At 38.1% G+C, this 27,002-nt stretch overlaps 1 protein-coding gene across 10 annotated transcripts; it reads right to left on the reverse strand.

Annotated features, from left to right (window-relative positions):
• Positions 1–458: 458 nt before the first annotated feature.
• Positions 459–21,797, reverse strand: LARP1A (LA RNA-binding protein). 10 transcript variants are annotated; one of them, XR_016041615.1, is made up of 15 exons: positions 20,912–21,797; positions 18,230–18,851; positions 17,901–18,054; positions 17,614–17,704; positions 17,352–17,423; positions 16,839–17,187; positions 16,604–16,754; positions 8,163–8,243; positions 5,443–5,547; positions 4,777–5,120; positions 4,078–4,239; positions 3,870–3,933; positions 2,098–2,243; positions 1,255–1,353; positions 459–991 (listed from the first exon to the last, which is right to left on the reverse strand). XR_016041615.1 is itself a non-coding variant. In XM_088848213.1 (15 exons), exons 1-15 carry the CDS (start codon positions 21,272–21,274, stop codon positions 775–777), a joined length of 3,009 nt encoding a protein of 1,002 aa, XP_088704339.1. In that variant the 5' UTR covers positions 21,275–21,797; the 3' UTR covers positions 459–774. The 10 variants fall into 10 exon arrangements, 4 of the variants coding, with proteins under 4 accessions (XP_088704339.1, XP_011620686.2, XP_011620685.2 ...); XR_016041602.1 differs by having other exon boundaries at positions 1,249–1,353; XM_088848213.1 differs by having other exon boundaries at positions 8,174–8,243.
• Positions 21,798–27,002: the final 5,205 nt, after the last annotated feature.

Genomic DNA, 27,002 nt, shown 5'->3' on the forward strand with positions numbered 1-27,002 from the left:
TTGAGCTTCCGAATGTTAAAATGACTTTATTTCGGATATTTTTCTCTCGTGTAGATGTCATTAAACTTTTGACCAAAATTATCACCTGGCAGTGTATAACTCGTGCTTCAATTATCACCTAGCCAGGAGACCGGCCTAGAACCGCCTGCGTCATCAATTTCTTTCATGATTTTTTTGTTTAGTAAATAAGTGGAGTGATCTTTATTTTTATATTAAAATTATTTTTGAAACTAAGTGATCTTTAAATTTTTCTTATTAAAAAATTGCCCATTCTGGCACAGACTCACTTGAGTCGGACCAAGGGAACTCGGGCCCGGAGCCTGACCCTAACTCATAAATTGACATAAGCACTCCCAATCAAGTCATCCATATCAGCTACATTCATTATAAATACATGTATTCGTGCACAAAGACATGCATGCATGTGTGCTTGTGAGTGTATCCATCATATAAGCTGATTTGGCTCTATTCAAATTTCTTATTGGTCAATTTCAACATCTCAAAATACATGCATTATTCTATATATACAAGGTGTTTAACTCTATTAATCCGCAAAGAAAAATCCCGAACAAAAAAAAAAAACAAAACAAAAAAAACAAAAACAACGAAAAAACAGTGAAAAATTTGAAGCCTCCCCCTTAATCCACTTCAAAGATTTGCTATGCCCTCAAATTGCACCCAAAAAAAAGGGGGAAAATGGCCAAAAAATAGGAAGAATGAGACCCCAAAGCCCCTTGTGAATATATATAGTTGTAAAGTGACCATCTTACTCCATCAAGCCTCGAATTCTCCCGCACAATTGGCCTCCTTAAAAGATGGTGGAACTTCGTTTTCTTTGTCTTTTGAATTGCTGCCGCTGCTGCTGCCCTCTTTCGCCGCCCTCTCTTTGGCCCTGAAAGCATCCAAATTCCGATACTCTTCCTTTAGTAGCTTTTCCAAATCTGGGTGCTTCTTTAGAGGTTTCTTGTCCTTCCGGTAATGGTGAAAGGCCCTGACAAATTTAGCAGTGATTCTACGGGTGAGGAGGGACCATAAACTCAAGGGCATCGCTTGGCAGTTAAGACCCAATCGATCAATTCCAAATCTGGGTGCTTCTTTAGAGGTTCCTTGTTCCTCTCTCTCTCTCACACACACGCACTCACCCCGCCCGCCCGCCCGCCCACCCACAAAGACCAGTTATAAGAAAACAAGCAAATGCTCTCTCTCTCTCTCTCTCTGTATGTGCAAAGGTACATCAGCAAAAATTACCAGTACTTTTCAAGTCCGTAGAGATTGCCCTTCTTGTAGAAGTCAAGGGTGAGCTGTTCAAAATCCTCATACAGGTCGTCTCTGAACTTCTTTTCCAGCCCATAACTGGAAGAAGATAAACAAGAACACAAGAAAGAAAGGAATAAAAGGAAAAAATCGTTCGTTATTTCTTTCTGAATTATCCAGTTACTAGAATCATAGGGAATATAGGGTCTGCAGAAAATCTAATTCAAAAAGAAAAATACCCAAGTTCAGGAAACATCCGCACTAAGATCAAATTTTTGAAAACGATAATACACTCCTGCTTCTAAGAAATAGAAGATAAATCTACCATCTACCAAACACTTAAAATGTAGCTACAAACTGCAGTTAAACATGAGAAGGCCTGGAGGCTATAACTGGGCCCTGAAATGAAGCACCAGGAAAAAGTCAAGGCAATTCTGTTGCTCTCTCTCTCTCTCTCTCTCTCTCTCCCTCTCTCTCTCCAGCAGCCAAAACTTCCTCCTTTGGCTTTTTTGTTGTAGTACTTAGAAGTAACGTGGAATTCAAGAGTTTAGCCAGCATTCGCCGTACTTTCCATAATTGTTTGCATATGCCTATGGTCAATGCTAGACTTCCCCTTTTTAAGTAAAAGGTTCGGAGCTATGCTTGCAGGGTCCTATCAGTCAGTTGTTTGTGCTAATTTGGAGAAGAATGCATAGTGGAAAAGACCACAGAAGCCAATTTAATTAGCCCAACATTTACTTACCAAAAAGTAAGAAAGACAAAAAGAGCCCAATCCACTAAAGATAAGTAGCAGATGAGTTATTGCTAGAGGGATACTCTTTGGAAGGAAGTAACGACACCAACCTGTAAAACCTGAACAGGCATTCAGCTCCATAGTTGTACTTGGCAGCTGCATCTTCCAGTGCTAGCTTCCGAAAGTCATTATACATTGAACGTACAAACATGCTTCTGAGGAAATACGACCAGAACCGATACAATGTATTCATTTCCTACAAAAGTTACACATGGAATCATTGACAAATTTTCCAGCTTCCATATTTTGTAATTGGGTGTGGTTTGCATAAGGTTGCAACCTTAAACAATCAGATTAAGGTACACCTCCAAACTTTGCCATGAGATGCAATATTGGCGTCGGAAATTCTTCGGATGGTACGAGAATCTATTCTTATCTTTAGCTATAAAATCTTAAACTTCAAAAGTGGTCCAAATCAAGCAGATCTATAAACAGATGAAAATCTTGAAAATGGACAGTCTAGATAATGTCTTGTAAGATGTACTATTTTTAGGACTTTAATCTCTTTTTTTCTCCATATCTATACATCTTGATGTCAAGATGATCAATTAGATATTTTTCCTACATCAAAACAACCTTTATTGAAGGGTTTTAGAGGTGCACCTTAATTTTACATTTTAAGATGTCAACATTATATAAACTTTTCCCTTTTTCTAGATGTATAAAACCATCATGAAAGGGAAGGCATAGGCTTTCCAGAAAACAAAAGACTCAGACCTACTATGATTTGATCCATCGTAACTCAAGTAATATATAGCAACAAGGAGACCAAGGGTTTAACAAAGAAAATATATGTAAATGACTTCCTATACTCATCACATATCCTCTCTCCCCCCCCCTCCCCCATGCCAGGCCCAACAAAAAAAAAGGAAAAAAAGGCCACCACACAAGCACACACAAATGCATACATACATACAGAAGAATTTCTGCTGCTACTTGCACTGTATCACATCTTTCTAAGAGAACCACCCGTACCTCCCGAACATCAAACATAATATATTTCTATATGTGTTTGTATTTGTGCGAGTATCACACAAACGGGATACATCACATTATTACCATCACTAAATAAAAGGAACCATTATGTTAAGTTGTCAACATTACCAAATAATTGCCATTAAAACCTAATCTAAAATTTGCATCACACCCCTATACTGACAGTGCGCCATCAGAATTACCTTTTTTTTTTTTTGAGAATGGCACCAACATTATCTTATATATGCTATTATTCCATATTATAAATTTGACTTCATTTGTACCCCACCTGAAAATTACCAAACTGTTCAAATTAAAAAGAACAAGGATGCAGTTTCCATAAGGCCCAGACTTTATGCAACAATTAAAGCCTCACCTCATAACTTCAATCAGAACACACTTCACGTATGGGAAACCCCTGTGATGGCTCTAAACTCTATTTCCACCACTGGTCATGACATTTGTAGCTCAAAAAGTGGCACAGATCTCGTACATCTCTGAATACTTGAAAATGGACAGTCTAGATAATGCAAATACACACTTTTTGTTTAGCTTGAAATCCTAATTTTTTTTATATTCATAATGGTCAACATCGAGATAATCGATTTGAATGTTTTTTTACTCCAATCTACAATTTCCAGCGAGATTTGAGATGCGGCTTTACTTTTTTTTCATGAGACCTAGGCCTTATTTTAACCCTTTCCAATAAACAATTAGTTATTGAACAAGGGAAATTGTTACTTCCAAAATGCATTGATCATGCTTAAAACATTAGAAGTATCAACAAGAAAATAAATTAATCTATATGAATCATTCTTCAGATATTACGAGTATGGATACAACTCACCTCACTGCAACCAATTCCTAATCTCTTCCGCTCAGTAAGACAACGCTTGTAAAACTTCAAGTACCTATACCAAGGAGCAAACATATCATCAAACAAAATGTTAACCCAAGTATACTACATGAATCCACCCCACCCATCAGAGAGGGAAAAAAAAGTAATCTTCCCACAACAAATAGGAAAAGGGGCAATGAGAGAAGAATCAAATTACTTCTGCTGTTTGAACCCGTTCGCTTCCAAAAGCTGATGACTTGGATGCTGAAATGGAGGGAAGGACTTTGGCATAGACCCCACAGGGGGGCTGCTTCCAGTAACTGTATTGCTTCCAGAATGGACTCCATGTGGAGAAGCACTCAGTTTTGAAGATGTCAGGCTGTGAAAATAATTAAAGAAAAAATCACTATTATTGATATTTTATTCTTTGAAAATTTTATCCAAATAACTGTTCGAAGAAGCAAGAAGTTTTTTAAATAAAAAATTCAACTTTACTATCACTAGGAAAGACGCAACTGCCCATACCCATCAATGACTCCAATGGGAAAGGAAACCAAAGTCCATTGGACCACAATGTTCCACATTCAATTGGAATCATCACGATCTAATGAAATGATGGATGGTAGAGAGGGAGTGTGTGACTCTCCAAAAGAGGGAATCAGCCTCATATGGGGGATCCCACTGTCTTGCACACATCATCCATAATTTAAACAGATAATGATTACCCTAATAACTATGGTTTCCCATATTCCACAAGCTTATACCATAAAATAAAAATTAAAAATAAATAAAAAATAAAAAAATGACTACAAAATTCCAACTTCGATGTTTTTAAGGCAAGATGCAACCGCCCAAACTCATACGCCACCTAAAAAAATATAACTTAATAAATAAATAAATAAATAAAAGAACTCACCAGTGGCTTTCAGGAGGTGTAGACCCAAAGAAAAACCCAATTGAAGTACTGGGAGGACTTTCAGATATAATTCCCTGGCGATTGTTACGACCAATATTTTGGTTCCTAAGATTGCTAGGAAATAAACGCTGATTATGTAATGTGTGTGACTTGTTCGAGCCTTTGTTTCTCCTACGAGAATTAGAATGGCCAGTCTCTTCTAACCCATGGTAACCACCAAAACCTTGATTGAGTTTCGAACCTGACAATCCAGGATTAGGACCAGTGGATCTATGATCGCCGTCCCTTGTTTCGATACCAAACTGACTCCTCTTGCCACCACCAGATCGGCTAGCTTGTAATTCCTACCAAACAGTAAATCAGCAACGAAATATTTTTTTTCAAAATTCACACACCAAGTAAACCCCTCCTCCCTCCCTCCCACATGCACGCACGCACGCACATGCGAACAGGTGTGTGGGCACACACAGAAGCACATGCACGCACGAACGCACGCACCACACACCACACACACCCTAGGACAACTTATTTCTTCATGTTTCAGACCAATTTCTAGGTGAAGATTTTACTTAAAGAAAATTATGTCAAATTCTAACTATCAACCAAAAAATTGTCTAAGAAGAAACTAGATTGCAAATAACCATATAATCTATCAGCCATACAAACCTGTTCATAAAAATAGAGGCCATCATTGATTGCAGTTACAAGCTCATTTGAGATGACTGCTGACTCCCTTGCATCAGCTCTGTCACCCTCACTTAACTTAATATTCTGCAGAGCACATCAAAAACATTAGAGTACCATACAAACTCATTGCCTAGGTACCATTCTGACATTCAAAAAAGAAAGAATAAATGACTTCAACCATGGCAAACCATCAACAAAGATGCAGGGATTTTCAACTTAATTGCTGGTATAGCACCAGGGAACTCATTCTCTTTTTACTTGAAAGCCATAGCAAAAGAGAATTCTATCAAGGAAAAACCTAATCCTAGGACAACAATCATTCGCTACTATTTCTAGTACAGATATTAGCACTACCACTACTATTATCTGTCAGAGTGATTCATGATTTTCTTTTGATTATGACAATATACTGATACCACTCTGTCCATTCATAATGCACAAGGTAAATAAACAAAGAGCAATTCAGGACAATAGGAACGCCTTTTCATTATGGACAACTTTTATTGTTGAGTTAGTAAAGTAAATGGTCTATATCCATGAAGTAGCTTAAGCTATAATGAGGGAACAAATCCCCACAATCCAAGAAATCGTAAAAGCCAAATCGCAGGCTGCTTCATGAGTTACTCCATACACATGTTCGAATAAGATCTCCAAAGAGCCAACAATATCCAGAAGCAACATTGCAGCTGTAAGGCCCCCGTTGTCGAAGGAAAATCCTGCTCATCCATCAAATCACATTCGGTGAATACCCTTCACAGTAAGGGGTTCAGAAAGCAATGCTAGGAAGATCCCACAACTAACTCGAATGAACACCTTGAAACTGAAAGTTCATCAATTCAAATGTGAGAAGCTTACCCTGGCCAACCATAGCCATCTAATCAGGAACTCGATCCACCTTCTAAACTCCTCTGTGACAATAGCCCTTGATATTGTGATCATCAAATGTGTTCCTTCACCACTATTGTCCCTCCCCACTTTTTTGTAGACAAAAATGTACGCACCACCATTCGTCCACAGCCCTCTTCCTAGAGAGGAACATACCTTAAGGCTCATTTTTATATAGGGTAGCAATCAAATTCTAGATGCAGTAGAGTGAGAGAGAGGGTAGGGGGACGGGGGAGTGGAGAGAGTGTCCGAGAGGAGGGGGAACCCACTTATGTTACTCCTACAAAATTTTGGCATATCTTAATTTACGTACACCCGTAAAGGATAAAAACATTAATTTATAAAAGCTCCCAACCATACAAGAGCACATCAATACTTCAGGTATGTCTGGTGACCTAATTCACCTCAAAGCCCAATAAAGTCAGTGCATAAAATGTTCAACAATCTCCTCAACCGTCTACACATCACACAGAAATCACAGATGTGGAAAACTACTGTTCTTTAATATGACTGCAGCTTTTGAATACGATTGGTGCTATCAACTGTTCATCTAGTCTATAACTCTATATTTAAGTGCTTGACATCTGGATTTCTATTCTCTCTTCTTCTCTCCATTGTGAACTTTAGAATTCAGGAATTCATAAATAAAATGTTTACTACCACCTTCATTATGTGAAGTTTAGCTATCGGAATTCTATTCTCTCTTTGCTAAAGCTAAACTCTAGATTCAAGGGACTTCCTTGATACAATCAAATGTTTATATTTATTATGTAGAGTTAGCAATTGTGTAGGCCATGGGAAGTAGGTTTTTAAATTCTGAATTTTCGGTGTCCATCTTGAGCCTGTATTTCATCGTTTGCAGGTGTAGACAAGTTCGCATTTTAAATGAGGCTGTTGCCTCCATGTGACGGAAATTCAAGCTCCATGCCTTTAGGTCTCATAAACGCTAAACCAAAAAAACACTTAGAAAATGGAAGTTGAACTCGGAATGGGAAGATTAAGTCACAAAAAGTTTAGTATTAGCTGATTGTAATTGAATATGGTACTGAGATAACAAATACGCACCATGAACCCACATTCAGTAGCTGGCAATGTCTGCCTTTTAAACTTTTAAACTCATGTGAGAACCTTGTGGCTGTGCTTAGACTAAGCAGGCCTGCATTGGGGTATTGATAGCATGCTAGGAGTCTGGGCAGCTGCTAGATTTATGACTTAAAGAGTTCTGTGCTTCCTGCTAACTCTTGAATTTTTGCCGAGTAAGCATATTTTCATTCCTTATAAAAAGAAAAGCATATTTGGATTGATTGATAGTTAATAGATAAAATCCTCACTAGTAAGTTGCAGTCATATTCAAAATAGTAGTTACCGACAGGAAAGGTAAGACGACTAAAATAATTGACCAACCATACAGCAACGATACGCCATTGATGGAAATATTTCAAGAGACATTGTAAAACATAGAATGCAGTAGCGACACGAACATCATCAACATGTTAAGAGAAGGGTCTTATTGAAGCCACCATCTGGCATTATCCTGAATCTGGTGTTTCAAATCATAAGAAATGCTCACAGATTACAGTTTGCCAAAGTAATGAGTCCAAGGACTAAATCTCTATCTAATAAAAAGGCGAAGAAAACCAAATAAATAGTCCATAAGATACATCAAAACATGAAATTTGCAGAGAGACAACTGAAATAACCTTCCAACCTAGAAACGACAACTGAAATAACCTTTCAACCTAGAAACATAACTAGAGAGACATCCCTTTGAGCTAAGTACAGGTGACCTACATTTATCCTTCAGTAGCACGTACAATTGGTGTACCTGGGTAACGATAACAAGTCTCTGTACATCCTGATCATTGACATCTGTGTCATCCTCTTCTTCATCAGCCCTATTAGAATATAAGGCAGTTCAGAAGCAAAATCAATATCAAAAACGTGTTCAGCATAAGTCATATTGAACAAATTCATTTAATTGAGAGCAAGTAAATTAGAGGATGAAGATAAGGCCAATTACCTTTGGTGAAAATCAAGTTAGTACTAAACTAAACACACATAATCCAAGTGAATACAAGACAACTAATTTAGTAAATAATTATCCATGAAGAAGTGAATCTTCTCAAATAATGTGCAAAATAGATTGAAATTTGAGCACTTTTTGAACTTTGGAAAACAAAAGATATTTATCATATACTACAGCCACAAAATAATTATATCACATTTCAAAAGCTAAGTAACAAAAGGATGATAATAATCAATCTTCAGAAGCAAATACTTAACTGCATATAACCATAATCAATACCACATGACTGCGACGGGTGGATATAGCAGTATTCTGGTAAGAATAACTGGACATCATATATTCTAGAAACAGATTTTAATTAATAGATTAAAATGTGGTGGTCACATCCCTGACTACGTGATTGGCACATTTTAGCCCTCCATTAATGGGCCATACATGGCCCTCTTGGTGACAAAAGGAGACTTAATTAAACTTGTTTATTTGCTTATAAACTTAAGGGATAGTTAAGTGACTTTAGTCTTTTTTATGTCTCATAATAGGGGTATTTGAGTCTCTCTTTTTTGTCACATATGCATAAAACAAGTAGAAGGGGATGTCCAGCCCCTTCGCTGATTATTTTGCTGAGGAAAATTTTAAGAAACAACCTTTGAAATGACTTCGTTTGTCTCTTTACATCGAAAGCCCACTCGAGAACCCTACCCAAGACCATCTCAGATCATCTTCCCATCTTCTTAGGCACTGAGTGCCCTGAGGGAGCCCAGACCAATACGGTTTGAGCTGCATCACGCCTGGTTCCACAAAAGGCCTCTATCCTCAACCTTTTGTGGACCATTTGGTTGGAAGTTGGAAGAAAATAAACAGATCAATGAAGGAAGAGAATTAAACATCATGGCAATCAAGGACAACATCAAGGTCACAAGGATAGAGTGGGTGAGGTAACGTAAAGAGTAGAATACTTACCCTACATGTTACTAAATTGGAAAGCCATTACCAGGTCAACATCAATGTCTTCTCCTAGATCCTCTCACTGGTTTGCTCCAGAACCAAACACCATCAAACTTCACAGTTCACATAGATGGGTTCTCACATGATAATCTGGTGTTTGCATGAGTTGGTGGTGTTTTTGGAGAAAGCTTGGGTGCTATGCTTCTGTCCTATTCAAAACCATTAGGGGTGGCAATAGAGAACGTGTCAAAGATCATGCCCTCCTTGAAGGGCCTCAAATTGGCTCCTCCCAGCTTGTTGAAGGGTAAACAATTATTTACCACCCCAATAGACAATCCAACTGTCCTTCGAGACCAGAACTTGTGTTTGACCAAATCTTTGAGCTAAATAGATCCTTACACGTTTTACAACAGTACAATTGACACGATGCAAAAGCAGATACCCTTGCGAAAGAAGAGTTCAGTGCCCTAGTTTTGCAATTAACCACCCTTACCTGCCAAGGAAGGCGGATCATGCCCTATCTTTTGAATACAGTGTTCAAAACTCGCTAGAATTGGCTCCGACTCGGGTAAGTTACTACGAGCCTGGAATTGGGTAATTAAAGTACATTGTACATACTCGAGCAAGTACTGTACAAACTTGCCCGAGTACTGTGGAACTCAAGCAAACTTGGACGAGTCGCTACAGCACTAGCCCGAGTACTGTCTGCACACTGATTAAGTTTAAAAGGGGGGCCGAAATCTTCCCCCCTAATTTTCTTGATTACTTCAATTCTGAGGTTTAGGTTTTGCTCATTTGAGCCAAAATGGCATCCTTAGAAATATTTTTGCCTGATATGCCAATTCGGAATAATAAATTTGAAAAAAAAAAAAACTCAAGATTTCAGTCCTTTGACAAATTTTTAAGATGACAAAAAAACAAGTCAAGTTTTTGCCTAATTATGAAAATTTGTGATTTCTTCGCTCAATTTTTTATGTTAAATTCAATCCCTAAGCCTATATTTGTGCTCTTGATCCAACAATAGACTTGGCTTTCATAAAAGAATTTGTTGTTCATCCGAATTTTTTAAGAGCTTGGATCTACTAGATACAAACTCGTAACCTAAATCGATTTGAAGGTATTGATTTCAGCTGCCTAAGAAAAGTTTGAAAAGGATAGGAGGCATCAAGTCACATCGAAACCAAAGATCAGGGATCGGCCTCAAAAATTTGGCTATGTTTCATTGTTTTCAATTTAAATTCATCAACTTGATTTATTTTACTAAATCAAATATAACTGATTTATAATTCATTATGCATATCGTTGAATGTTTTTTACAGTGTTAAAAAACTCAGCCGAGTTGAAATGGACTCAGCCCGGTAACATGGCATCAGTTGTTGCCAAGACAAGCTCCCAAGACAAAATCAGCCATTAAAAAGGTCTTAAAAAATCATAATTTTAAGCTTTTAACGAAATCAATAATAAAAGATTGGATCATATGTTTATATATTGTTTACGGTTTTTATGATGATTTGTGAGTTTTTCTTATAATATGCTCTACTCTTTTTTTTCTGAATTATTTCAAGTCATAAATCTCTTTTTTTATTATTCCTTCTTACATGCATATTTTTTTCCTTTTTTATACTGTAATGTTGTTATTCCTTCTTCAACTTTTACCTATTTTTTTATTTTAACCTTTTCTTTTGGCTGTTTTGAGCGCTTTTGGGGCTCATACACTACTCAGGACTCGGATTCACCGAGTTACTCGGCTCAAACAGGGGCTGAGTTCCAAGCCCTATCCAAGTTTTTTAAAATAAATTGTTTCATGAGGGTGGACCGCATTTCTACATATGCGGTCCAGAAAGTATAAAGCATCCATCTTAAATGCAAGTAGGTATTCCATCTAAAAACAATGGAAACTAACAGTCCAAATGTTTTCTTACTAGAATTATTATTCTAAGTTTTTAAAATTTATTTATTTTTCATATTCATGATCTCCATGTTAGAGATTACATGTCCTTAAAAATTAAGTCTTAAAATTCATCTCAAAAATGGATTTATTAAGAGGCCCGCATTTCTGCGTATGCAAGCTTGGCCGCATAGAAACCGGGTCCTTGGTTGTTTATGATTTTCCGATATTTCTATTTCCAAAAATTTTCAGATTCTATAATTTTCCAATCAATAATACTAATTTTTCTTATTCCATGGTTTATACAGTCTATGGCTGGGACATGATTCGAGCGAAGCCAAGATGGCTCGCCCAAGTCACTATGTTTGCACGCATTTTTGAAGCACCACGCCTCCATGCGAATAGCACAAGAGACGGTTGCAACCAAGGCTCTTAGGCACCAAATACACCTAAAAAGGCATGTATTAGCCCCCCAACCCCCTCCCCCTCTTAAAGCCCATCCAAGCCCTCAAAACACCAAGGCCCCTGCTTTTCTACGTCCCAGGACCCGCCCAATAAAAACCATGGACCCCAAAGCCTTTCTAGTCATGGAGCACGTAATAAAGCCCGTATTTTGAAAAGCTCCCATATGACCTCATTTTGGCCCTAAAAAGAGCACAAAGGTGGGCCCCACTGACCTAAAGATACCCCCCAAATTTCAGCCCAATCGAGCGTCACAACAAGGAGAAACGAGGAAGATGAGATAAAGGAGTATCGTACACCATAGGTGTACAAAAATGGACATGAGAAAGAATACAATAAACTCCTAAAACTTTGACCTCAGTGGCTCAAGACTATCACGGATGAACTAAGAAAGCCAGAAAAACCTTAACTCTCGAGTTTCACGCCAAACGGAACTTGCTAGGCCCCACTACCAAAAAAGGGTTGTTTTCATACTATTCAGGATTTTAAAGCTTATACCAGTTACCAAAAGTAGTAAAATCCTGCAACACTTCTTCAAAATTGGGTATACTTTGAGCCCTTGGATCTCTCGATCCACAAGCCGTGCTGAAATTTGGATATGCCATGCTCCTCAACGAGCACATTCTTTTGGTATAGGCCATGCACATGATCGTCGATTGGATAAAAAGAAATCCTAAAGAGAAGTCGGCAAGTTTTGAAGTTCGGGAAAAAACCAGTTTGTGTGACCTCCTCGCGCTTCTTCGGCTATAACTCGACATCCGGCCATCAACTCTCAAATTTAGTGCATTTCAATCGTGACTCGAATACCTTCGAGATGACGTAAGAAAACTCACGATTGGGGTCCAGATCGACGGTCATCCGAGGCTTACAAGTGGGCAAAACTTATGTATAGCAGAATTTTTTGGGTTCGTGGCAATTTGCCAAAGCCATAACTTGGCCGATCAGAGGTCCTTTGTCACACGTTTTACTGCAAAATGATCGTGAAAATGTTCCCCTCGATTTTCCAACGAAAAATCCCCAATAAACTTAGCATTCCTGAAGAAATCAGTCGAAGAGTGTTGAAGAAGATTAGCATGAAAACTATAAAACCCAAAACAAACAAAGCTCCACCAAATCTTCATGGTTCCATCAGTGTTTTAAAAAGCAGACCGCCCAACGCGTAGGCGGTCCAGAAGGCTTGGGCACATCACCAAGGCCTAGGCGACCAAATTAGGCGGATATCCCTGGGCGCCCGCCTAGGCGCCCGGGAACCCGCCCAGGGGGCCGCCCAAGGCCTGCGGCCCGCTCAAGGGCAGAATTGCGGCTCCTTGAGGGTATTTTTGGCTCATCTTTTTAATACTAAATGGGTAAAATTGTGGGTTTTTGAAGGCTATTTTTGAGAAAGAGAACTAAAAAAAAAGTTCTACTGGGCGGCCCAGGTTCTGGATGCCCCTGACCGCCTAGGTGCCGCCTAGCACTTTTTGAAACACTGGGTTCCATACAAAACATATATCAAAACATTAGTGGCGGAGAAATCTACATTTTCCCAGTAATAGTTCGCCCATTCTGGCACCAGAGAAGCCATAACCAAGGCCCCAATGTTACTAGTTCACTCCAACTTTGATGATGATTGATGACCACAAGCATCATATCCAGTACTATCATTGAGCTTATATGGCCATGAGGTCTATTGCAAGTTTTTTGTTTTCTTTCTTCCCCCTTAACTTCTTTGCTATATTTTTTACAACAATTGGGGAATATACAGGCCAGCAACAAGTTTTTCACCTTTCCTTATACGTTTAAAATTTTCATGCTCATAATAAGCACATTAAATACTACTCCTCTAATATTAAAGAGGAAGTAATATCCCAAAGAACATTGTTAGCACGTTATGAAGAAAGGTCAAATCTCAAATCGGGGACTGTGGGATCGAGAGATGCAAAAAGATCTGTCGCATAGGGATTCAGATCCATACACAATGTAACAGAACCATAATCCCAATATGGCAGGAGCCTGATCCAAAATTGTCCAAAATCGAATGACTGAAGCATATGGGATCGAAGTCCATCCAGCTTAACTCAAGCTTCACCAAGTAGGGTACTCTAGCTCAGGAACGAAGTGCGTTGGAACGATATGATTAATTTTTTTTTGAATTCTAAATCCAAAATATCAATAACTACAAAATCCTATTTTTTAGATTGTTAATTTTGTTATCATTGGAGAGTATTTCATAAGTGAGAAGTGAAACTGAAAACCAAAATAAGGATTCAAATTTCAGTCCTCGGGCATGAAAAAAGATATAGTGTTTGATGGAAATGTGGTGTCCTTGTTATCCCTTATTTGGGTCCTTTCACTTACATGTGATTGGCATGCAACTGGTCAAATGCTCTCCAGATTCAAAGGCAAAAAAAAGATTCCAGAAGCGTAGAAGGGGCCAACCTGCAAAGGTATTTGTAATAGTGGATATGGTCAACAAAAGGGCATTAGAAACAAAGATTAATTGTATAAAGCTTATAGAGCTTCCAGTAGGTGAAATGAAAAGGATTTAGGGCAGGACATGGCACAACTTCAGCTGCTCTCCTTCATCTACAGCTTCATAACACGGCAGCAGCTTGTATGTCAAGGTGTTTATTTTCATGACCTACAAGTTCAACGTTCGAACTTCAAGCTTCAAACCCTGGTTGACATTGTGGGCATTAAGATTGTTTCTCAACTAGTTGATCTCTATACCGAAAGCCAATTCAGATTTTAGAAATTTTTGAGAATTACGCTCTTGAATAGAGAGAGAGAGAGATTATGGATTAGGGAGTTAGAGAGAGGATGGGTGGGGGAAAAGTGGGGCGGTCCGTGCATGAAACTCAAAATGTGCTGGAGATCTTTTGTACCAATGTAAAAGAAACTCGATTCCCCATTGGTTGTCGTTGTGAGCACTAGGATTGTGTTTTTTTTTTTTTTTGAGTAAATGTGGGGGCATTAGGATTGTTTGCCAACTAGTCGATCTCTATGCTAAAAGCACATTCAGATTTCATAAACTTTAGAGAAATATGCTCTTGCACAGAGAGAGAGAGAGAGATTATGAACTGGGGAGTTAGAAAGAGGATGGGTGGGAGAAGAGGGGGTGGTCGGGGCATGAGACTCGAAATGTGTTAGTGATCTTTTGTACCAATGTAAAAGAAACTCGAATCCATTTATTCATGCACCCTTCATTTGGATGAGAGGGATCTAGATCCCCAATTTTGCAGATCAAGATCCCTAAATTTATAAAATTCTAGAATCAAGATCCCTTGTCCCAAGTGCAGGATCGAGCTTCCAGAGATGGGGCAAGAACCTTAGGAGATCCTACTAACTATGCTCAGGACCACATTCTGTTTACTTCATCTTCACAAATTGCTGACATTGTCCATAAGGATCTCTTTAAAGACCAACATTCAATGTCATCTTCCAAGCTCCCATATTATAGAGCCTGCATCTCGGATTAAGGGAGGCCATTAAAGACAAATATGTACTTTACCTCATAACGGCTTAATGGAGAGAACCAAAAAAAGATCTCGTAGAGCCAAAAGTCCAGTTGAGAGGTGAAGCCATGATATTTATTGCCTCCAATGGTAGCACAAAGAAAGGAAATTCAGTGAAGTCAAATCAGAAGGATAAAGGATGCCAAATTCCTAAATTTGCTTAGTTTCTTGAAGATCTCAGAAAGAAGAGTGCACATAATGGAGCAGAGTACGCCTCTTAATGAAGGGCAGTAGAACGCACCATGCCATGTGGGATAGATTGTCCAGCAAGGAAGGATTTCCCCAAGCCTTTGAATGATAGAATTGGACCTTTTGATAGCCTTCTCAGAGCTTCACATGAGCTTGTTAGAAAGTTAAGACAGCTCTATGATTCTTATTCTTATGGCAGGGGCGGGTAAGGGTACAAGAGACTGTTGGCACATAACATGCAAGATCTTGTCACTAAATCTCCAAAAAAAAAAAAAAAAAAATTGCAAGGCCACTAGGAAGTGCCTAGATCTTGGATTCAGTGGTTCTTTACAATCTCACCACAAAGGAATTAGAACTAAAATTAATAAAATTCGCATTGGACGAAACTGATGTGAATTCCAGGGCAAACGAGACTTGAGGAGATTTGAATACACAAACAGAAAAATAGCAGATATAGACAGTGAACCAAAGCGTTGTTAATCAATCTGAATACAATTGTGCATCCTACATTTATTTAAAAAAAAAAAACCAACAACAATTAAAACCCATTACCAACCTGTACCTAATAAAAGCACCCAACCAAATAATTAGAGCATGAAATACCGATCGCAGTCATTTATTGAGTCTTCCCAAAGACAAAGTACGAGAAACAACAGAAGTCTTAAGTGCTCAAACAAAATAAATATACTGAAGTACAAGGATGGCATATTTAAAAGGAAATGATGCATCATTACATGGATGCATCATTGTAAGGATGCATGCATGCATAGAGGCACATCAGTACATACATGTATGAATGTGTGCATGCATACACTAGAATATTTTTTTTTGAGAAATGTTAACTTTGCATACACCAGAATATTTATATCCACATATGTATGTCCGTAATATACCAACAGCCGTAGTTTGCAAATAAGAATGTTATATTTAAGATAACAACATCTTGAGCACATATCTTCTAGCTTTTTGAAATTAAAGGTTCCCATAGCCAACACCCCTAGAAAGAGATATAGATAATATTTAATAAAAGAGATCCTAAGATGGATAAGAAACAAAGAGAATAAGCATTAACTGGAGAATAAGCATTAACTGCAACTTAACTGACAATATACAGGAGAAAAAGATCTGCCAAAAGATAGAAAGATTACATGGATAAATGAGACATTTGAGAATCAAACAAAAGACTCTCTGATTTGAGAACCAACAAAACAAAGATCCAATGGATCAAATATTGTAAAGCAGCTTGATTACCTTTTACCAGGGGAAAGATGATCTTTTCTACTTGCATGCTCTAATTCCAACTCTTCGTCAAGCAGAAACGTACTCTGCTCTTCCCTAAACGTGGTTGCCTCAGCAAAAGCTGTTGAGAGTCCACCTCTTTTCGGTATAGCAGGGACAGACTCTGAAGCCATGACAACATTTTGAATTTTAGGATCAAAATCTCCTGAAGCATTGCCATTGCCCTCAGAATTTCCCAAGCCAATACCATTATTCATATTGATATTCTTGTGATCAGGATTACTTTCAAGTGTATCCTTATCTGAAAAGCCATTGGCAGCTCCACCACCTAGATTTTTGGTTACACAGCTTTCACCAGCTGGCATATCCTCATTAGGAGACTCTGATGCATTTTCAGAAGTATGTTCCGGTGGGTGCAAATCTGCATTGTGACTTTCACTAGTTGATGAAACTTCTTCTGGTTGTTCATACTTCACATGGTCAGCTGCCTTCCCATCAACTGGGCCCTGAGGTGCATAATTGCTCAGGATAGGCTTATAGTGATCGGGAGGAAGGTGCCAGCTTGGACCATCATGGCGCTTCCTAATTTTGTCACCCTGTCATGATATCAAATAACCATATAAGAAAAAAACATAAAAAAAATCGAAACAAAGGGTGAAAAGAAGATGCATGAGATGCATCCTGACTGCAAAACAATGACTGAAACATGACCCAGAAAAGGAAAAGCATGAAAAGATGCAGAATATCAGAGATATCTAACCTGCAATTCAACCTCATCCGAGTTTCGCAATGCATCAAGAATAAATGGAATATTTGTTGTCATTTTCTTCACCTGCAGTAAGATACACCCGAGGCTGCCAGTTCTAAGAATCTCTTCAAACTACTCAAATGGTAAAAGAAATGACATAAGAACTACCAAATGCAACCCAAAACAGGCTTGGATACAAGTCTCTAGAGGAAATAGAATTTCTAAACCACTAATTCCTTTCAAAAGGTAGCTTGGGGCAACAAAAAAAAATTACCCTATTAAAATTTGCAATGATTGAAATCGGAACCCATCCTTGGTCATCCATCTTCGAACGTAAGAAGAAGTCCCTGCACAAGTTATCAACACTACAGAAAAAAACTGAGTTAATTTGCATCACAAACGCAAAATATCTTCACATATTGATCCAAATACTTGCAATCAAGTGAAAAGAAATACATCACCATTTTGTTTTCCATAAGACCATAACTATGCAGCAAACAATGAAACATGATTTTTCTTATAGTTAATGCAGCATGATCTATTCAGAAACAAAGGTTTCACCTGAAATAGTATTCGATTTGCTTGACTACATTTGCCCTCAACTGATGTGTCTCAGGTGCCAGCATGACTACACCAGGGGGTGTAGGATGTGGGAAGTAGCGGGGGGCCCGCATAGGGTCAGGCGGAGGAGCATGAAGAAAGTACATAGGAGGAGCTTCACACAGAGAAGGGAAACACAATTAGGCTTAAAAAAAAATTGTAAGAATAAATCAAACTTGACAATATGATCCCGTCACAATATCTGGTCCAAAATCAAGATAGAAATGAGCTAAAAGTAAGGCGAAGATCATCAAGAAAGAAAGAAAAAAACAATTCAGAATGTTACTTACCATGGAAACCAGGTCCATTCATGAAGCCAGAAACCGAACCAATAAAAGGTGGAATTGGTGGTGGAGGCTGAGGTGACCTAACAAAATTCCTCGGCCCATGACCTTGTTGCATATTCATATTCTCTCTAGGATTGAAACCACGATGGTGACGCCAAGAATGGTTATAACGACCACCAGCACCTGGCTCTTGCGGATGATTTCGCCTGCCATAGTTTCCCGAGTAAGCATTCGAATCACCACGTGGCAATGGCTGGAAGTTCCTAGTGGCATCAATACTGCCCCCTTGTGGAGGTGCAGTAAAGCCTTTCAATGGAATCTCCAGGGCAGAGCTACCCATATGAGGCTCGGGGTTTGCGATCAATTGAGGGGGAGGACAAGGGGGGAATACATATTCATGGACAGGCATATGTGAGGGTTGTACAACCATGGGGAAAACAGTGGACACTGGTGCAGGATAGGACATGGGAGGAGGAGGAGGAGGAAAGTGAGATGCACCATTTGCAGGGGGATTATTGCGCTTCGAACCTGGTTTCTGATGATGTGGAGGCGCATGCCCACCAAAGGTGTTTGGATTCCCATACCCATCTGGTTTTTGTGAAGGACGTTGCGGTGGAACCGGTCCCTACAAGAGGAGAATCAATTCATCGGGTTAGCAAGCAGAAGCACAATGAAAAGCTCCAAAAATTATTCTTCATATAAAATAGGCACCATTAGATTTTCTTTTTTGATAATGTAATAGGCACCATTAGATTGAAAACAGGTTTAATGATGTCTACAAGAACAGTTAATTGGACTTGATATGTTGTTTTATGGTAAACAGCCAATAGAGTGGCCATCTTAGTATGGAACAAGTATCCATTATCCCATGTAGTTTAGTATCCATTATCCCATGTGGTTTGGCTCCAAGAGGAGTGGAAGCATGCATATTGAATATTTAGCAGTATTTGAAGGAAAACAAACACTCTTTGATACATGCATTTCGCTCAATGCTTCATAGTAATAGAATAAGCCCAATAAATACATGCATGCAACTGAAAGCACAATGGATGTAAATTTTCCATCGTATGCAAACGCTTTTACCCTCTTCAATCGATAATATGCTTTTTATAAACCCTTAAAGAGCCTCCTTAAAAAAAAAAATATCGGTGATGATTTAAGCCCCTACCCTTTGGTGAGAATAGAGTCAGAGACTTCATCAGAGGGCTCGTTGGTACTACCACCAAGGCCCCAACCCATTCTCTAAAGAGCCTCCTTAAACTAATGCCTTATAGCATAAATAGGAACCGGCTAAGACATGTCGAAAATCATGTAGAAAACACAATTTCAACCATCAAGAATAAGTATGTGTATAAAACAAGTTTGATACAGCCATTCGAAAACTAGATTTCTTTCATGGGTTAACCTAAATTTACTCATATTCATAATAGATTGTACATTTAAAATAAATAAAAAACTGAGGGGGTTAAATGGATTTTCATATTCTACAGTCGCACTTCAAATATGAATAATAGCTTCACATGTGTCTCACGTTGCACCACTAGTGTCCCTGCTATTAATGATTATTTAATGATCTTAAAGCAACAGAAATAAATAAAATGAACCTTACAAAACAATGTTACTATGCAACATGCTTTGAAGTTCAGATTGTACGATAATTGTCTTATTATATCTACTTATTAAAGTAGAAAATTATCCCCTCTATCTTAGGCTCGCAGTTCTTTCTCTTGTTTCTGATATGCAGGCTCCCAGGCTCAATTGAGAAATAAAACTCTGCCTATAACACATTAGATATTGGCATATAAGGATCATGCTGCAGATTATATAACGAATAATTTCCTTGTATTATTAAGCTTTCTTGGTTTAACAGACAGCTTTTGAATGAAAATAAAAATAAAACCATGAAGATTTTATAAAACTATGGTCAAATATTATATTTAAGTGCACCAATTTTGTATTCACCACATAATCCACTCCACCACCTTAAATTACTCTCTTTTATTGCCCCCATCTTTTGCCACTTTTCTCTCTTTGTGCCTCCTCTCATAACACCCCTGAGGATCTTACTATGCCACCCCTTGGTGGACCAACTTTCGCCAGAAGATATCCGCCAGCATCCCTACACCGTGAACAGCATCAGCCTTTGACAATACTTGCCTGAGAAAGAAACTTTGCCAGGAAGCCACCTTTGTCCAATGAGAAGCATCCCCACTCACTGTTAATCGTCATTCCCTACGCATACTCATCAAGAGGTATCACAAGAACGCCGTTGCAGGCTACAATCCAACCTTCTAAGTGCGGGAGATGTTCCTCTAGCGCTTGTCACCTGCAGGCACTATTTTCCTATAACAGAGATTTTTCCAGGCATATAATCTCTCGACTATTGGATTTTTGGGTTTTTTGGTTTATTGGGCGCTGTTAGCCTGATATTGTAGTTCCCCTATCCCCCCTACTACTTCTGCTCTCTCGATCGATACTGTTAATATTCTACACTGAGCACCCAACTTGTGGGATGCCATCTTTAGAACTAAATACTAAGTAAATTTTCTTAATTTATAAAAAGTTACCCTTACTCAAAAAGAAAACAAAACAAAATACAAAAAATAAAATCAAGTTACACAGTTGCATACATTAAAAGAAACTATACACACAATGCAATAGAAACTCTGGAGTTTATCAGCCTACCTGAACAGGAGGTGGAACAACATGACCACCAGGCTTTGAACCTTCCATGGTTTTGGGCCGCGCATCAGTGAGAGCAGGCCAAGCTTCGGCCCCCATAACCTGAAACTCACCAGGTTTCTCACTCTGTTTTTTCCACACAAAACCACCACCTTTTGATCCCCCTTTCTCTTCTCTCTCCGCCCTCGCTCCACCAGTCTCTGATCCGCCCTTCTCTTCTCTCTCTATGCTATCACCACCACACTGTGAAACCCTAATTTCCCCCTCAATCTCAGTTCCGGAAGCTGCATCCAGGGTTTCATACGAAGGTTTTAGCGTTAGAGCGCGGTTCTCCACGGCCACAGCAATGGAGTCAGGCTCCACCATTATTAGAAAAACCTAGTCTCTCGATTAACTGTGCATCTAGGTTTTAATACCCCTCCCCCTCCTCGCATATAAGAATAATGGCTCTGCAAAAGCAAAAACCCAGATAGTTCAAAGTGTACATGTTTCTCTCTCTAAACCTTACTTTATTGATTGTACACCTCTGTAAACAATCTTATAGGCAAGGCCTTGGAAAAAACCGGCACTTTAATTACGAACCCAGTTACAGTCAATAAAACAGGTAAAACAGGGCCATAGATAGAGAGAACGAGGTATATTATATTTATAGAGAGAGAGAGAGAGAGTGGTAGCTGTACAGGCACAAAGAATGGAGCAGTAGAGAGAGAAATAGTGATGATTTATGCCTGATTGAGGTTTATTTCTGGGATTCCTCCCGGTAGGGGCTAGGGTTTAGAGAGTACGAGGTTGAAATTAGGGTTAGGTTTAGATGATATCACAATGAAAGCCACAGGGAATGGCGTCGAAGTTGCAGGGGAGAGAGACTGCGTTTTCCGCGTAAAGAGAGAAGCAATAAAATTTAGAGAAAGGGATTTATTGGAGGAGAGAGAAAGAGGGAGTTTAGAGAGAGAGAGAGAGAGAGAGAGAGAGAGAGAGAGATTTTAGAGAGAGGGAGAGGGGCTGAGGGGTAAAATTTCCAACGCGACAATACACGCCGCTCTCGCATTTTTTACACGTCGGACGTGACACGTGTAATATCCGGGAACTAGCTGACGCGGCCATGGATTTCGCACGTGTGAGAAGGTGTGAGGAAATTTAGAGTTTTAGGACCTCACGAGCTTCCTCAACTCTGATGACGCAATAAAAGCGGGTTATTAAATAAAAATATAAAATTTTTCTTTTCCTGTTTAGAATGCATAAAAAACATAAAAGAATAATATAGGACCTTCTGTCCTTCTCATGTCACTGATACGGATCTCTAAAAAAGTTATCACATGGATGTAGGGCTTGACTTTTCTATAAATTCAAGTTAAATTTAATTGTGATCCTTTAAGATCCTTCACATGAGTAGATGAAGGTCCTGGAAGATCATTTTTCAATATAAAATAAAAGTGAATTATTAAATAAAATAAAATAATTTTTTTCTATTTTAGGATAAAAACGTTATTTGACTAAATACATCTAAGTGATGATTACTTGAGGAATACACTCTGTATAAGGATGTTGCCGTAATTATAGAAATAAGTTTGCATTAATCCACACCATCTATTTTGAATGGTGTAGATTTTATTATATCTAAAACAACCTGTCACTTTTTTTACACTACCTTAAAAAGCATATTCAAATCTACACAGTTCAACTAAATGAATAGTGTATACCGTAAAACACCGTAACCTTATCAACCTAGCATAAGTTAGGATCGGTGTTTTAAACAAGGCTAATCCGAATTAGAATTGCTTGATCTGGATCAATGATAGGTGGGGCTGATCTCTTCCCGACATATCTCGAGAACGGGAAACCAATTAGTTCTCATTAATAACTATCTAGTTCTCTGACATAAACAGTCGGTTATAACAAGGAACCGGCCGATCCAACCTCATATTTTATTTTTATTATGTTTTCAATTTTTTATTTCTTCCCTCTTTTTATTTCTTTTATTGGTTTTTCACCCAGCTAGGTCGATGATCCAGACCACTGATCCAGACCAGTTTTTTGGATAAGTGATCCACGTCACTTATCCATTTTCTAAAAACTAATTAGAATAATTGAAAATGAATAACATATTGATTATTTGACAAATAAATTATATCTATTTTTTTTTTTGAGTAATGATCCTATAAGACCCTCCCACACCCATGTGTGTAGGACCCCAAAAGATCATCATTAAATTTTACGCATATCTCTATAAAAGTTATCACATGTGTGTGAGACTTGACTTTTTTAGATATCTATGTCAAATTTAACGGTGATTCTTTGGGTGGCGATGTGTCTTTCTGGTTTGAAAGAACCAATCGGTGGTTGACGCTTCTCTAGAGCGTATGCTTCTCAAGCGAAATGATTTTCGAAGAACGAAATGTCCTTATTGTCATACGGCATGAGAACATTCGAAATAATCGATCATGCGCTTAGCCCTTCAATGTGTGGGAGGGTCTCATATGATCATTACTCTCTTTTTTTTTTGTAGAGTTGGGACATAAAATAGGAGATTTGAATTTTAAATCTTGGAATTAATATACATGATTTTCATAAAACATTGGATTTGTGATTCCCCAAAGACCGTCCATAATATGGACCTTGGTTCTAGTAAACGCATACCTATTTCCAAGTTGTTATTCTATATAAGGTTTAATTGCCATGTCATAAATAACAAGTTCACAAATTTAAAAGGTTTAATAATTCTATGAAGGAAAAAGTTTATATAAGGATGCTACCTTATAACGTAGAACTAAGGATGCCGCTAAAAAATCCATCGAAAAAGGAAGTTTTAATGTTGAAAAACCCTTTGATTGATCATCTCGATGTACATCGAGATGTATGACTATGAAAAATAAAAATATTTTAAGTCTCAGAAATAGTGCATTTTACAACATATTATCTACACCGTCCAGTTTCAAGATTTTCATATGTTTATAGATCTACTTGATTTTAACCATTTTTTAATTTTAAAATTTTATAATTAGATATAAAAATAGATTTTGAGATAATCCTAATAACATTTTACATCGAAATTATATACCATAATAAAATTTGAAATAATAAAATTTGAAGGGCACCTAACCTCTACTCCTACGGAGGCGTCCGTCAACTGCATCGTTCTATGTGGTTTTCTATTGTTTCTTTGATTCTATAGTAAATGAACATATTCTCCACATGGTGAGGTTTGTGTAAGATGCTCACCATAAACCATACAAGTAAGGCGCACCTGTAGATTTTGTTGGGAGATGTAGTTTCAGTCTTGGAAACCGGCTGAAAGCCTATGTTCAACCTTAATTGCGAAATTTGAAATTTAAAAAATGATGCAAATGAGCAAATCTATAAACACTTCAAAATCTTGAAAATAAATTGTCCAAATAACTTATTACAATATAAATTATTTAATATGTTAGCTAAAACCCCCTCTGCTATTTGCCTCTCAACTACTTTCCTGAACACCCAAATCCTAGAGGTCCCTCAACCACTCGTCCAGCCACTTAGATCTCCCATGGCCACTCACCCAGATCTTCAACCACCTGGATCCTATACCTCCCTCAACCACTACCCAGATCTTCAACCACCTGGATCCTATACCTCCCTCAACCACTACTTGGATCTATCAAAACCGTTCTATTTCTGAAAACTGCTTCTAAAAACCATCAATGAAAAATTGCTTGGAAAAACTGGCATCGAAAAATAGCTGAAACCAATGACCATGAAAGAAAAAAATCAAAAAAAAAATAAAAAATACCCAAAAAACCATATGTTCTGAGATCTCCTAGTTTAGTCGCTACATCTTTTTCATCCTCGTATGGATAAAAACACTACCTATCGAAACTACCATTGAAAAGCACTCATGAATCGGACTACCGCGACCACCCTTAAAACATTCCATTGAAAACTGATGCTGAAACAACTTACCAATGGAATAAATAAATAAACAAATAAACGGCGCATGGACGACCCTTGGGTGCCTGATTTCCCTAGTGGGTCTAGCGATTTTTCTCCATCAAGCTGTTGAAGATCTCTCCTTCGGATTTCAAAGATTGGAAAGTTGTGACAACTGCAGCGCTTTAATAAAAAATATTACTAATTCTCTTACCAAAACCCGTGCTTTTAGTTATGCCCAGATTTGAAGTCTTTGTCTGCTGTTGAACTATGTTGATCTACTATTGCTCAACCATGTCATGGTCTTGCCGTTCGTTTTTTAGGTTTGTTGATATGCCGCTACTCGAGTCTGCTCTATTCTTGTTTATATTTCTGAGGCTTGCTGATATGTCGTCGTTTGAGCTTGATATGTCCTGGCCTTCTGTCTTTAAGTCTTAGTGGCACCATTCAGAGCCCTGATTCATAGATCCAACTGCTTAGTTTCGTAACTTATTGTCCAAACTCCAGCTGCTCTCCCTTAAAGCATTTTGAGTTTGAGGGCGAATGTGAAGTTAAATAAATCTATATGTATTTTTTGTGTACAATATTTTGTCTCTTCTTTTGTACACCCATAGTAAGAACTAGGAAGGTAGTTTATTGCATATGTTTCTCTCAGCAATACTACACAGTTTTGTAACCCTATAAATTTGAGGTCTTCTACACAATTTGATTGGCTCTGGGGGGGGGGGGGGGCTCTTAAATATAATGAAATTCAATATTTTTCTCACACTCCCAACCATCAAAGAAAGGCTATATAATTGTCGGTCTCCAAACACATATAATTCACATATGTGGGGATAAATGTATAGAGGTCCCCTTTGGCTCTATTGGGAACCAAAAGAGGCGATTCCAATTTGCAACTCATGGGGACTTTATTACATATTGAAGCCATTCTAGTCAGCTCAATGGAGCCCCGAAAAGGAAATACGATGGAAAATCCTGTGTGTAGAAGCCAATATACCATATTGGTGATGTAAACCATTGTTATAGTAGGTAGTGCACAATATGAGTGGTATACAAATAATATCTCCAACCATGTACCTAACATTTCGGTCTTGAATATGCATTTTGGCTCTGGGGTGGGGGGGGGGGGGGGGGGGGGTGGTTCTTAAATATAATGAAATTCAGTATTTTTCTCACACTTCCAACCATCAAAGAAAGACTATATAATTGTCGGTCTCCAAACACATATAATTCACATATGTGGGGATAAATGTATAGAGGTCCCCTTTGGCTCTATTGGGAACCAAAAGAGGCGATTCCAATTTACAACTCATGGGGACTTTATTACATATTGAAGCCATTCTAGCCAGCGCAATGGAGCCCCGAAAAGGAAATACGATGGAAAATCCTGTGTGTAGAAGCCAATATACCATATTGGTGATGTAAACCATTGTTATAGTAGGTAGTGCACAATACGAATGGTGTACAAATAATATCTCCAACGATGTACCTAACATATCGGTCTTGAATATACATTTTGATGATGATGATGCCCAACAAGGCCAAATGTGGTAGACCTGAATGGAACTCTATTAGATGATCTAGGTTATCATGATCTATGTAGGGAGAGGGGCACAAATGAACATTTCAAAATCCGTACTCTTGAGTGAAAATTTGAGAAACTACATGCATTATGAGTAGGAAAAAGTTTATATAAGGGCAAGGCCCTAAACCTAAAAAATTCACTAGAACATATTGTTTGGATGCTGAAAAACCCTCAATTCTATCATCTCGACCTCAATATATGTATGGAAATGAGAAAAAGTAGATTTTAAATCTTAGAAAATGTGCATCTTATAATGTATTATCTAGACTGTTAATTTTTAAGATTTTGACATGTTCAAAGAGCTTGATCTACAATATTTTTTAATCTTTAAGTTTTATAATTGGAGATGAAAATAAATTTTCAGGACATCACAAAGATTTATTGTACTGAAACAATATGATTTGACACTATTTGAAAGTGCACCTTACTTTGATTGTTTAGGGCATCTGCCTTATACAAACCGCACCCTTTTGTGTTTCTTTCACCAACAATTACTCGTGCTATTCAAGTTTTTATTGGAAACTTCAAAAGGAATTGTTAGATTCCTGCTTCCTACAGCCAAAAAGCATGGTCTTCAAATTTCCTACGCCATAAATGTGAATA

This window comes from Amborella trichopoda, chromosome 1 (genome assembly GCF_054954075.1).
Source record: "Amborella trichopoda isolate Santa Cruz 75 chromosome 1, AtrichopodaSantaCruz75HAP2 v2.0, whole genome shotgun sequence".
In the NCBI taxonomy this organism is placed as follows: Eukaryota; Viridiplantae; Streptophyta; class Magnoliopsida; order Amborellales; family Amborellaceae; genus Amborella; species Amborella trichopoda.

What these genes read in the sequence shown, in the direction of transcription:
- LARP1A (XM_006836088.4), bottom strand. Translation starts at nt 21,274, where the DNA reads ATGGTGGAGCCTGACTCCATTGCTGTGGCCGTGGAGAACCGCGCTCTA. An exon ending in CAAATCGAATACTATTTCAG is followed by an intron (nt 17,705 to 17,900) that starts GTGAAACCTTTG and finishes TTTTTTCTGTAG; the next exon opens with TGTTGATAACTTGTGCAGGG. An exon ending in CATCTTTCCCCTGGTAAAAG is followed by an intron (nt 8,244 to 16,603) that starts GTAATCAAGCTG and finishes ATATTCTAATAG; the next exon opens with GGCTGATGAAGAAGAGGATG.